This window comes from Hippopotamus amphibius, chromosome 1 (assembly GCF_030028045.1).
Source record: "Hippopotamus amphibius kiboko isolate mHipAmp2 chromosome 1, mHipAmp2.hap2, whole genome shotgun sequence".
Taxonomy (NCBI): domain Eukaryota; kingdom Metazoa; phylum Chordata; class Mammalia; order Artiodactyla; family Hippopotamidae; genus Hippopotamus; species Hippopotamus amphibius.
This window is the reverse complement of record NC_080186.1, coordinates 152,007,570-152,020,941: the sequence shown is the minus strand read 5'-3', so window position 1 is coordinate 152,020,941 and position 13,372 is coordinate 152,007,570. Positions and strand designations below refer to the sequence as shown.

The window sequence follows — 13,372 nt, the reverse complement described above, 5'->3', positions numbered from 1 at the left end:
GTGGAGGCCAGCTATGCTCCCTGCAGAATCACCGAGCTTAGAGTTAGGAGGGCCCTTGGAGTCATCTGGCACCCTTTCATGTTCCTGGTGAACAAAGCAAGGCCTGAAAGGAGCGGGTGCTTGGCGGGGGTCACTGGCAGGTTAGGGCAAGGCTGGGCCTCGGGTCAGGCGAGGGAGGCACTTAGAGGCAGACTGGGGAGCATTCAGGTGCTGTGGTGCGACTCGGCGTCATGCAGTGCACGCCAGCACCTGAGAGTGGGTGCCTCCTTCACGTTTGTGCCTGCTGCCTGGATGCCTCACCCTCACCCAGTCTCGGACTAGAACGCCTGTCTCCTGGCCCCAGGAACTGGTCCCCGAGCCTTGGGGGTCTGGGGACACCTGCCAGGTACCTTGCAGACTCTCACCGAGGCCTCCTGGCCCCTTTAAAGGGGGCCTGCGATAAGTAGGTCACCTGCCCAGTGCTTTTCACTCTGTCTCTGCTCTCTAGCGGTCTGTGATCCAGAGAAAGCAAGGCCCTCCCGCCCCCTCCTCCCCTCCCACCCCCCGCTGCCCCTTCCCCTGCCAGCTGCGCCTCCATGGAAGCATTTGAGCCTCTCACCCTGGAGGGGAGGCATGTTGGTGGTAGGCTCCTGTTGCCGCGACAAGCCCCAGCGCGTCTGGAGGGACGAGGCTGCTTTCATGGGGCCCTGATGAAGCCTCCCTGGTCTCAGCAGGCCTGAGCTGTGCCCACCAGGCCTCCAGGAGATTAGGGGGCTTCTGTGGCGTCTCAAGTCTTTCCCTTCCTCTTTGCTGCCCCCAGTGCACCTGGCTTCCCTCTACTCTGGCCACAGGGACTGGAGACTTTTCAGAGTCCCCAGGGTTTCTGGAAAGCCTGGTCTTGGGGTATCCATCTGTGTCAGTCTCCCCATCACTACCTCTGGGCCTGCAGCCTGGGCCTCAGGTGACTTGTTAAGAGGTGGCCACGGCTGCTAAGCCCTGCAGGGGGTTCTGGGGTCACCCTGGACTGGCAGGAGCCTAGGTCACACTCATGGTGTAACATGAGGGGCCTAGGACAGTCTGCAGTCTCCATCCCCCGGCCTTACACATACAAACATGCTATTTTCCCCCCACTGCTGCTCTTGGCGCTGAAATTCTGCTACTTATCAAGTTTCCTCGTGGTCTCCTTGGCATCCTCTAAAAAGGCAAATACGCTCGCAGATGGACGCTCTATGTGTTTGCTGCTGAGAGCAAACCCAGGCTAGCCTGACCCTCATCGAGCTGCCTGTGTGACTGTGGCCAAGTTGCTTCCCCTCTCTGGGCTTTGTAAGGCACTTTTCAACTCTAGCACCTCTGCACTTTGGCAGTTACCCTTCTTTCTCCCCTGTAGAGTTGGGGAATGGGGTGGGGAGGGCTCTGGAAGGGCCTGGCAGCTGAGCTGGGGTTGGGGCAGAGGCCAAAACCAACATCACAGGCACTGTGACCACCTGCTGGCCTGATAGGGGATATCAGTCCTCCTTCCTCCTCTTCTCAGGACAGGCAGGGAAGCTGAGGTCTGGGGTGGGGGAAGGGCCCTGCTTCGATCACATAGGAAGTCAGGCAGAGCTGCAGCCAGAGCCCAGTTAGTTATCCTTGCTGACAGTGAGGCTCCTCTGCTCCTGGCTGCCACCTTTCTTGAGAGGAACCCAAGGGCCCATAAGCCTCAGGGTCAGGGACGTGCTTTCTCTTCTTCCATGGAAGGCACCTCTGGCAGGGCAGTGGTCGGGGAGCGGGATCCCTACCTACTGTGGGGCCCCTGGGCATGGGGCAGAGTAGGACAAGATAGCCTCTTCCTGAGGTTCAAGAGGTAGGGGGTGGTGGCCTCTGGCAAGGGGCATGGTTGGCAGGGAGGCCTGGAGGCTTCCGGGAACGTGGTTGGTGGCTCAGGGTGCCCTAGGGCCAACCCCTCCCTCCCTCCCAGGGAGGGGACTGGGCGGACACTAATGCCATTTGTCCTGGCTCTGGGATTAGGTGCGGCTGTGTTAAATGAGGAGCGTGGAGCCATTGAGAAGACATGGCGACGTGAAGTAGAGCTGAGCGGCTGCTGCCTGGAGCTCTGGTGGGTCCTGTCATTTTCTCCCAGGCCTCCCTGTAGCCTCTGACCACAGCCCCATGTCCCCTCCCTCCTGTCCAGTCCTCCTGGGTCTGTCTGATGTGTGTGTACCCACAGTGTGTGCGTGTTCATACCCACGCAGGAGGGGGCCAGGGGTGTAGGGGATGGGACCAGCTGACCCCTAAGCCTGGCACTGGGTCCTGTCTGCATTCAGCACCAGAAGTGGGTTCCTCAAGCGTCCCGGCCCCCAGGACTGCCCCAGGGAGATGGCTCAGGGCTGACCTGGAAGATTCCTGACGGAAGACAAGGAGACTATGGCTGAGGGGTGGGATGGAAGGGCTCAGCTTCTCTTTGAGCTTCTCCTGACAGCTCAGCAAGTCCACAAATCCACCTGAAGCCAGCAGGTCTGGGAGTTAAAGATCTACAACAGGGCCATGGGGGGAGCTGCAGTGATGAGGTCCCAGGTGCTCAGATGCTGCACTCATGGCTTCAGCTCTGTCTAGACCATGAGGCTATGGCTTGTCCAAGTCAGAGGGGCCACTGCAGAGTTTCCGTGTTCTTTACTTGGCTTTTGGAGAGGGGGCGGTCACAACCACCCTGAATTTCTATGGAATGTGGTGTCTGTCTGGGGAAAGTCCACTAACAGCCTCCATGAGATTCTCAAAGGGTTCTGTAACCCCAGGAGGTCACAAACTTATGATCTAATCTATACCCCTTGTCGTCCAGTTAAGGAAACAGCCTTAGTGAGAGGAAGGGTATTGCCCAGAGGCAGCCAGTAGGAGCGCTGGAATGCTGATGTGGACTCCAGGCTGATGCGGAGTTTGCTTCCGCATCCAGGAGATGGAATACCCCCACCGCACCCCACCCCACCCCTGCCCTGAGTACACCTGTTTCTCAGAATCTCTCGGGTCATATGGCACCCTGGGGTAGGCAAGTGGGAGGGCAGGGGCTGGGACTGACCGGCATTTCCCAGCTTCTCTACAGGGGTGGCAGACAGGGAGGAATGAATAATGGTAAACTTGTTTGTACTGCACTGAGAGAAAGTGACGAATAACTGAGGTCATGATTGGGAACTGCTTGCCATGGTACCTGGCATGCAGCAGACCCGTGAGGAATGCCAGTCATCTTTGTCCTTCAAGGTGGTGCTGTTAGCTGAGTGAGGTCTCCTGCTTCTGAGCCTCACCTCCTCTCTTCCCTCTTCCTCAACGTGAGGCCTCTGCCTGGGGCACAGAGGCAGCCTCCCTTTCTCATGTGGCGTCTGTGCCTGTCTGGGATGACACAGGCCCCTGGGGTGGGGGAAAGTGTGGACCCTGCTGCTGAGGTCCTGCCTCTCTGGGGACCTGTGGTGCCCCTGTCTGTCCATGAAGGAAGGCCTTCCCATTGCTAGAGGAGCCCGTCAGCCTGCATGGAGGCAGCTGGGGCTGGTCACCTACAGGAAGCCTGTCTCTGGGTACGTCCTAGGCTGCAGAGCCGGTTCCAGAATGGTGTGGAGTGCTGGACAGCTGCACAGAGGCTCCAAGCAGGGGCTTCAGGGTGGACTGGCCTGGGGTTGTCCTAGCTCTCCCCCTGCCCAGCTGTGTGACCTTGAGTTGGTTGCTTCGTACCCTCTCTGAGCCTGGGTTTTCTGTCTGTGAGGTGCACGTGGCAGGGACACCACCTCTCAGGGTGTGAGGATTGGGTGTGATAAATCAGGGAAAGCTGGTATGGGGCTGGCAAGTTACCAGGAGCTCAGTCAGTGCTGGCTTCTGTCAGCGAGGGAGGTTATGATATTTGCAAAGAAATCTCTCTCTGTTTTTTTTTTTCCCCCAAGTGCCTATGATCTGAGCCTAAGAAAAATAGCTAGGAATGGATTTGACTCTGCGTAGATGGATTTGGGGGTTGGGTGGAGAGAGCCCTATTTTGGGGAACTCTGTGGGCTACTGAGAAGCTTGCCGTGTGAGGGTCCTGCCCACCTTGGTCTGCCCTAGAGCTTCAGTGAGACCAGAGGGTCGCTGGTCCTGATCTGTTTTGTTCCCCACTCTGCAGACCCCTCCCCTTCACCCCCCAGCTGTTGTTTGTTTTCTCAGTAGACCCTTTTTTTCAGAGCTGGTGCAAAGGTAAACTCTCAACTCAGGCCTTGTTGGAAGAAAGACAAATTCTCAACAAGTGGGGGGTCTAAGTTCTTGAGGTTTTTCTTGGGCATTCCCCTCCGGGGAACCCAGAACAAATCCCAGGTTGAGACCCAGGGAGTGAACCAGCGCTTTATGCTTTGTTTGCTTGTTGATTGATGCATGATTTGTGGGTCTGCTTCCAAGAAGGATCGTTAGAGGCTGCTTTTGATGTTGAAACACACATAAAATGCATGAAAACAAAAACAGAAAGAGCGGCATTCAAAGGGAGCAGAGAATGGGGTGTGCAGGCACGGGCCGGTGTCAGCTGTCCTGGGTGAACACAGAGGGTATGCGTTGCTGAAGGCTGAGGCGCTGCTGCCTCTGAGCTGAAATTCCCAGTTACCCACTTGTTAGCTCTGTGGCTGGGCAAGCCATGGACGCCCTCTGGGCCTCAGTTTCCTCCTCTGTAAAATGAAGGGACTGTAGGTCATGGTGGTGTTGTAAGGGCTAAATAATAGCATGCAGTGCAGGCATATCATGTATAACAAATGGAAGTTCATGTTTTAATACATTTAGCTTGGTGATTCCTCATAGCAGATTCAAAAAAAAAGGTCATTGGCAAGGACACTTCACTCTTAAGTATCTACTGTGGGCAGGAGACCACTTCTGCCTTGGAAGGCTTTCAGTGACGTTGGGGACCAGTGCTCTAGTTATGATTGCAACTGACATCTGGCAGCATACATCGGCACTGCATGGTGGGGTACAGAGCAGAAGAGCTCATCCAGGACATCTGAAATCTACAGCTGGCGGGGTCCAACTCTTGACTGAGGCTGACCTTGGAGGAGGATGTGCAGGGTTTTAGTGAGTAAGAAAATGGGCCAAGGCAGATGGGGCTGTGGCAGGCCTGGCAGCACAACCCTAGGGGGTCCTTTTCTTTCTGTTGGGCTCAGAGTCCCCATGTGCTCACTGCAGGGTGGACTGTACGCTCTGCAACCCTGAGACTCTTGAGCCAGACTGCCAACAGTCCCTTGGTGGCATCCATGGACTCTGGTGTGACTGATGGGCAGCATCTTGGCTCTCAGCCAGGCGGCAGTGCTGGGCTGTGGGGGATGGGGTGTGCAGCAAATTCCAGCAGAGGAAGGGATTTGCTTCTGGTCTCGGCCTCCCAAGGGTGTAATTGCGCTGGAGAAACGCCTGCACAGCTGGGAAGCAAATGTGGAGGATTTTCTTTGCTGTATATGGTGGGTGGGGCAGGCTGGGGCAGGGTAGCTGGTGGAGCAGCGTGGCTGTGGGGTGCGGCTGGGTAATGGGGGGTGGTGTGACTGCACTGGGGGTGTGACCGGCTGGGCGGGGCCGAGTCAGCTCTGGGGAGTGGCCCTGGGATTGCATGTGGTGCTACCAGTGCCCGGCTGGCAGCCGTTCCTCCTCCCCGAGGCCGGGTGCCCATTCAGATACTTTAGAGCCTGCTTGCAGGGCTCTCCCTGCACCTCCTCTCAGCTCCCCATCCCATACTTGTGCCTGTGGCCTGGATGCCTGTGATGACACCGTTTGAACATCTCAGCGCCATGGGAGTTTGCCTGACCATTCATGTGCCTGTGAATATGGAGGAAGTAGGGGGCGTGGTCAGGAGTGACCCAGACAGGAAATAAAATCTGGGCTGGGTGAGCATGCAGGGCTGTGGGGACCTGCCTCCATTCACCTGGTGGCAGCAGCATACCAGAGATGTAGCGCCTTGGAGCCCAAAGGCCTGCATCTTCAGTGCCCAGTGCCATGCTTGGTACCTGGCGGTGCTCAGTAGGTACAGAATGAGGAAACAGGATTGGATCCTGTGCTCGTTCCCGTGTGCTCCCAAACATGACCTCTCTTCCTCTTTCTGGATCCACTATCAATTTGATATGTGGCCTTGGGCCAGATCCTTCCTGAGCCTCACTTTCCAAATCCATTAAATGGGTAATCATTTTGTTAGCCTATATCTCTGTGTGCCAGGCACTGAGCAGTTTTACACACATCGTCTCTCTTAGTCTTGGCAACAGCCCTGCAAGATAGATGAGCAGTATAACCCTATTTTATACTTGGGGAAACAAACTCAGAGAGGTTGAGAGATTTGCACAAAGGTCACAGGCTGGTAAATAATGGAGGCAAGACTCAAGCCCATGAAAACTGACTCCAGTCTGAGCCTTTAACAGAAATGCTAGCAGCCACTGCATCACTGCCCCTCGGATGGTTGGGGCAAAACAGCATGATGCATATGGCCTTTGACAGGAGGCCTGCTGCAGGTGGCAGGCAGCAAGTACATGGAGTTGGGTTGTTAGGTGCGCTTTACCACAGAAGGCACAGGGAGCTCTTGGTCTCACCCCTGGAGCCCACCTGTCCATCTAGGGCAGAGCTGGACCTCCTCCCCAGTCCTGTTCTCTAGACAGCTTGGTCTCTGAGAAGCCCCTTGTACCTCTACCTCTTTTTCCTTTAGGTCCTAGAGAGGATTGTGGGGGCACCAGAGCAGTCTGCAGTAGGTGGTGGGGTCGTGAGTGACTTTCAACTCCAGAGCAGTGGCCACAGTTACCGTGGTATTTCCCGAAAGTGCAGCGTTGCCATGGCATCTCCATGACGACCAGAGCATCTCATTCATTATCCCCAGCACCTTGGCAGGGAAAGCTGGGCCTAGGGCTGGGAGAGCACAGTGGAAGCCTGGTTGAGGGCTAGAGGCTTTGGTAGCTGAGACCTCCTCATGCTCTCCCCTATCCCTGCCAAGATTCCCCTATGGGCTCTGGAGTCATCACCATTATGTGGCGTCTGGGTTCAAATTTCAGCTCTGCCATGACTAGCTGTGTGGTTTTAGGCAAGTGACTTAACATCTCTGAGCCTTATTGTCTACGACTGTAAATGTGAATAATGACAGTATTAGTTGTAAGGATTAAGTATGTAGTATGTAAAAGTGCTTAGCACAGTGCCAGGCTCATGGTAAATGCAATAAAAATAACAATGATAAGTATAATGGTATCACTACTATTATTTTTAATTTATTTTTTAAATTTTGGCTGTGTTGGGTCTTTGTTATTGCGAGCGGGCTTTCTCTAGTTGCAGCGAGCAGGGGCTGCTCTTTGTTGCAGTGCACGGGCTTCTCATTGCGGTGGCTTCTCTTGTAGCGGAGCACGGGCTCTAGGCGTGTGGCCTTCAGCAGTTGCGTCACATGGGATCTTCCCGGACCAGGGATCCCATTTGCAGGTGGACTCCCAACCACTGCACCACCCGGGAAGTCCCACTGTTATTATTTTTATTATAGAAACACCTGGGCTTCATGGAGGACTGAAAGTTACCGCACCTTGGGACTCAGTCTCCTTATCTGTAAATTGGGAATAATAACAGCTGCTCATTTATATCCTGAGTACTCAGTAAGGCTGGGGAAAGTGATGGGAACTTTCATGATGAATCAGACTTGTTCCTGCCCTTTGGGACACCCAGGCATATGGAGAAGGTGAAGAAAGGAAATTGTATGTGTGGAAGGTCTCTGTGTGCCAGGTGCCAGGTACCAGGGCAGGGCCTGCCCATGCACAGGTCATGAGTTCTGGTCCTGCTCCAATCTGTAGGCTCCAGGATACAGAGCCTTGTGTAGAAGCGCCCCAAGTCTGTTCTGCATGGACCACAAGCTCAGGTGAGCCCAGAGCCTGAACAGGAAACCAGATGAGGGAAGGAGGTTGGCTACGGGACTGTGCTAACTCATCTGAGGCCAGAGCTCTATAGCCTCAGCTGATGGTGGCCAGAGGGTGTGCTTGCCCAGTGCCACTAAAATGTGCTCTTTTTTTTTTTTTTTTTTAATGTTTTGTGGTTTTTTTGTGGTTTCTTGTTTTTCTTTTTTTTTTTTTTTTTTGGCTGTGCTGTTCGGCACGCAGGATCTTAGTTCCCCAACCAGAGATTGAACCCATGCTCCCTGCAGTGGAAGCAAGGAGTCCTAACCACTAGATGGCCGGGGAAGTCTGTCCCTAAAATGTGCTGTTTTTAAAGACGTTGGAAGTTCTGACTTCTACATGAAATCTACTGATTTTAAGATGTTGAAAGCTAATCTCAAAAGAAAAACGCTGTCAAAGAACCCATATTTGCGTCCTGTTTCGGCTTGGGGGTCCTGGTTTTCAGCTTCCAAGCTACGGAGTGGGGATGGGGCAGGAGGAATGGGACACGGGGCAGGAAAGTGGGTGGTGGGTGGAGATGACTTCAGAGAGGTGATGACACTGTAACTGGGGTCTTGAAGGATGAGTAAGTGTCCCAAGGGGTAGGGGGAGGCAGTCCAAGCAGTAGGAAGTTCATTAGCAAAGGCTCAGACGCATGACCAAGATTGGTGACTGGTTGGGCGAGGCTGGAGTTCAGGAAAACGGCTGGTGATGTCGGCAAGGCCCAGGCAGGCCCAGGGCGGGAGGGAGGTGTTGAGTCCTCAGCCCCCAGCTGTCCTTGGGGCCTGGGTGGCTCCAGGGGGATCGGAAACCTTCCATTTGCCATCCCTTGAGCCGCAGGGGTGCAGGAATTCAGGCGGGTATGGAGGGCCTTGAATGGCTGGAGCCAGGCCTTCGAGGCGTTGCCGCGGGGGCCGTGCCAGAGGCCTCCGTTGCCGCTCGCTGGCGGTCAGCACTTTGCCCAGGGTCTTTGGCCTTCCCCGGGGATGGGGCTGAGTTGGCCCACCCTCTTTCTCCCCTTATCCTCTCTCGGGCCTGGGCTTTGCACGGCCTTCTCCCTAGTCTGCTGGCCTCTATCTGGCCTCTGCGCATCCATCCGGCTCCCAGGCGAGGCATGGCTTCTGGAAATGGGGATCTGGGATTCCAAGGGCTGTTAGAGACTTGAGAGAAGGAGAGCACGGAGCTCGAGCTCGAAGGAGCTTTGTGCGCTCAGCTGTTACCCACCCTGTGTGTAAGTTAAATAGGCCACAGGAGTGCATGAGAACAGCAGCTGATGCTTACTCCGCGCTGCGTGCCAGGCGTGGCACTGCCTATGTGTCCACTCATTTAACCGTCACAACTTTCGGGAAGTATGTCAAGCTTTCCTGTTTTACAGATTAGGAAACTGGGGGCACTGAGACGTTAAATAACTTGCCCAAGATTACACAATTACTGGGTGGTAGGGCTTGGGTTTGAACGAAGCTGCCTGGCTCTCGTCTGCCCATGTAACCCTTAGACTTTATGAACTAGGGCTTTAGGTTCCATGGGTAGGTTTGGACTCTGAAATTGTTACAACATTTTCCAGCACGTGTGCATATGTTTTATGGGGAAATGTTGTCAGATTCCCACAGGGGTCTGTGACCTGGAGATGCCTGAGACTGCTTGTTGTGTCATTAGTACACATGTTGAAAGGCTGTTAATGCAGTAGACCGAAGGCCAGTGACCACAGCGCCAGGCCTGCAGGGGATGTGAGGTTGGGTGGGCCTGTGTCCCCCGGCATCAGCAGCAGGCAGGGCACCTTCGAGGCAGCTCTGCCTCCCCACCAGCTGCGCCCCTGTCCTGGCCCTGGGCCAAGGAGTGGAGCTCGCTGTGGCTGCAGGGCAGAGGGCTGCCCTTATCGATGGGAGATGGGACATGGGTGCACTCTGGGAATAAGCGCAGGACCAGTGGCCTCAGCTCTCTCAGCTCCACCCAGGAAGCCTGTGCCTACTTGCCCTGCTCTCAGCTGGAATTGCAGGGACTCCCTGGAAAGCTCTGCCCACTGCCTTATCTCTAAGCTGTGGTGTGTGCATCTCCCTCTTCCTACCCCTGGTCAACCCTTACTTGGTCTTCTGGCCAGTTCAGCTACTCCTTCCTCCAGGAAGTGTTTCGTGGTCCTCCCCCTTCCTTCTGCAGGGGGAGTAAGTGCTCCTCAGTTCTCTCAAATTCCCTCCCTTCCCCACCTGTCACACTCCCTGCATTGTAGATGCCTGTTTTCTAGGCTGCCTCGGGTTCCCTGTGATGCTGGCACCTAGTAGAGGCTGATCTGTAGAATATCAGAGGTGGAAGAGCCCCTAGACATCATCAGGCCCAGGCCCCTCTCTAACATGCAGGAAGCCCAGAAAGGGGCAGGGTGTGCCTGGAGTCACTCAGCACATTGTGGCAGAACTGGGAGCAAACCTGATGTCCAAGACATGTCCTCACTTCACACCCCTGCCTCTTGCTTCTGAGCACATCTTTTAAAAACATTTGTTTTCTTATATTCACAAAAATAAGTGATTATTGTAGAAAATTGAGGAAACAAAGGCGAATAAAAATCAGAGATAATTGTTACCAGTTTTGTTTTGTATTTTGGATTTAATACCAGTTTCTGGCTTATGCATAAAATTTTTCTCAAAAATATGACCATGTAGACTGTCTTATAAATGTTTTCCACGTTAACCATATGTATGGTAATTACATTTCCATGTCAGTCAATGTCCTCCTTCAACATACTGTAAATGGCTGCCCAGGATTCCATCACATGCTTGCATTATAATTGCTAAAGACAATCCCCTATTGTTGGGCATTTGCTGTTATAAACAACATCCTTTGCTATTACAAACAGCACTGGGATTCATATTCTTGTGGGGAAATCTTTACACGCTTCTGCAATTACTATCCCTAGGATAAGTTCCTAGAAGTACAATTGTAGGGTCTCTGGCATACTGTACCCACGCTGAGCGTACCATGTAGTCTTGGGGCTGGGAGTGATTTTGACGATCTTCACCACCGACTCCGCGTCTGAGGCTCACGTTGCCTCCCTGGCTGCAGCCCAGTCCCTCACACCTTCTGTCCTTGTCCCCATGCTCCAGGGGAGCTCTCCTGCCAGCTTTCAGCAGCTGCCTCCACTCATGTTTAAGGGAGACTGGAGGGCCGTTGCGGGGGGTGCTGTTTGGGTGAGGAAGTTGGGCAGCTTGGGATCCAAGGTGGGGGGTTTGGTTGCCTGCTGTCCTGGGCTGGTGTGTGCCACAGTGAGCACGTGCCCTGAGGATGAAGGTGCCTGTTGCATTAAGGGGCAGAGAGCGACAGCTGCCATTTCTTAAGTGTTGCTTATGCCATGCTCCTCCGACAGGTTTCCTCAGTTATCCCTGGGCTCCAACCCTATGCTGCGGGGGTGGTGCTTTCACAGATGAGATCACTGATGCTTGAGACTAGCACAGCCAAGCCGCTCATGCCTCACAGCCCTGAGTCTGAATCCTAGCCTGAGCCTTAGTCTTTTCATCTGTCAGATGGGGCTGCTGGGCACATTCAAAGAGAGAAATGGGTGGGGAAGCATGTGGGTAAGTGAGGGGAAGATGGGGACATGGTGCTGGGTCGCGACTTAGAATTTCACCTCTAGCTCCTAGGCCTTGCAAATGTTTATGCTTTTTTGTCCTTCCTGCTTCTGGAGTTTTCTTGGTTTAGTCTTGGACTCTGGTAATTATAAATAGCAGCTACTATTGTAGACATTGTATGCTGGGTACTGCTCAGTGTGATTTATACATGTTATTGGACCTAATCTCCCAGCCTCTTGTGAGGCAGGTACTGTTGACAACAAATGGGAAGACTGGGACTCAGAGAGATTAAGAAGCTTGCCCCAAATCATGCACCCAGGTTGGGTAGCCGTAGTTGAATCTGGGCCCACCTAGGTCAGGTCCTGTGGGTCCACCGTCAGCAGACTGCGGGAGTCCACACTCTGACCTTCCACCTCCTGACTCTCCTCCTCTCTCCGCAGCCTTGGCCCTGGGGGCCCCCCTGAGCAAGCGGCATGCGGCATCCCCGGGCCTGCCCAGCGTCCTTCAGCCCACTGCCCAGCCCCCCCAGGAGGCCCTGACGCCCTGGGGCACTTCTGCTGTGCACAGGACCACGTGGGGGTTTGCCATGGTGACATAAAGGGGCGCAGAGGAAGGAAGGAGCGCGACCAGCCTCGGACTGCGCCCCTGGCTGGGAGGGAGGGCCGGGGCCCCGATCCTCCACTGCCCGGTGCAGGCCTTGCTCGCTGAGTCTCTGACTTTGTTGGGGGACAACTCGGGTGTCTCCTCCTGCGTGGGGCCTTGGGGTGGCCAGGGCAGGGTGGGCCCCCGGTGGCCGAGGTCTCGGGGGCCAGGATGCCCGCCCTGGCACGCCTCCGCAGGCTGTGTCGGCATGTGTCCCCGCAGGCTGTCCTCTTCCTGCTGTTCGCCTTCTGCCTGTTCAGCGTTTTTGTCTCAGCCTACTACCTGTATGGCTGGAAGCGGGGCTTGGAGCCCTCGGTGGACGCCCCTGAGCCTGACTGTGGGGACCCGCCACCCGTGGCCCCCAGCCGCCTGCTGCCGCTCAAGCCCATACAGGCGGCTGCCCCTTCCCGCACGGACCCGTTGGTGCTGGTGTTCGTGGAGAGCCTCTACTCCCAGCTGGGCCAGGAGGTGGTGGCCATCCTGGAGTCCAGCCGCTTCAAGTACCGCACAGAGATTGCACCTGGCAAGGGCGACATGCCCACGCTCACCGACAAGGGCCGTGGCCGATTTGCCCTCATCATCTACGAGAACATCCTCAAGTACGTCAACCTGGACGCCTGGAACCGAGAGCTGCTGGACAAGTACTGTGTGGCCTATGGTGTGGGCATCATTGGCTTCTTCAAGGTACGCGGGGAGCGGGTCTCCAAGCAGTGGGGAGCTCCAGCTGAGTCTGATTCTCATCCCTACACTTGCTAGCTGAGTGCCTGACTCTCCTCACCTGTAAAATGGGTGTGATGGTAGCACCTCCTGCCAGGTTGCGGTGAAGGGTAAGTGGGTGAGTGTAGGTAACGTGCTTGGAGTGCATGGTGCCTTGTGCTTGGTAGGTGCTTTTCAAGTATTAGCTTTTATTAGGATCACACAGCAGGGGCATTGCCTGCCATGCAGGGGGCCCGGTACACCACAGGCCCATGCCTAAGGGAGGCCCGCGGGATGGGTGCAAGGGAGGAGAGCATACACTCTGCTGGGTCCCTCAAAACCTGTCATGGCAGTCCTCCCAAGGGGTGGGCTGTGTCCCTGTTTTGTAGATGGGCAAACTGAGGCTCAGGAGGGTTAAGTTAGGTTACAGGAGGCCGTGCAGCCGGTAAGTGGGAGAGCCAGGATCTGAACCCAGGCTTGGTCAGCTGGGGGCCTCTGGGCCCTGTGCCCTTTCCTCTTGGCTGGGGAGGGATGTGCAGTTTATGCGCCTCTGGAACCAGAGCCATTTTGTATTGGAAGAAAGAGGAGAGAGAAATCCCAGTGGACAGGTGAGCAGCTGTGGGCTTTGTGGGGCACCCGGCGTGACTGCTGGGACCACAG

The 13,372-nt window shown here is 55.2% G+C and overlaps 1 protein-coding gene across 5 annotated transcripts in view; it reads left to right on the top strand.

Moving 5' to 3' along the window:
- Positions 1 to 13,372, top strand: part of NDST1 (N-deacetylase and N-sulfotransferase 1) — a 72,186-nt gene that overhangs the window by 17,071 nt on the left and 41,743 nt on the right. For 3 of the 5 annotated variants that reach the window (XM_057730960.1, XM_057730953.1, XM_057730965.1), the window contains exons 2-3: positions 1,987 to 2,074; positions 11,815 to 12,700. In XM_057730960.1, coding sequence (XP_057586943.1) covers positions 12,188 to 12,700 — 513 coding nt within the window. In that variant the 5' untranslated portion in view covers positions 1,987 to 2,074; positions 11,815 to 12,187. The remainder of the gene's footprint in view (positions 1 to 1,986; positions 2,075 to 11,814; positions 12,701 to 13,372) is intronic. The other 2 variants (XM_057730970.1, XM_057730956.1) reach the window with 1 other exon arrangement.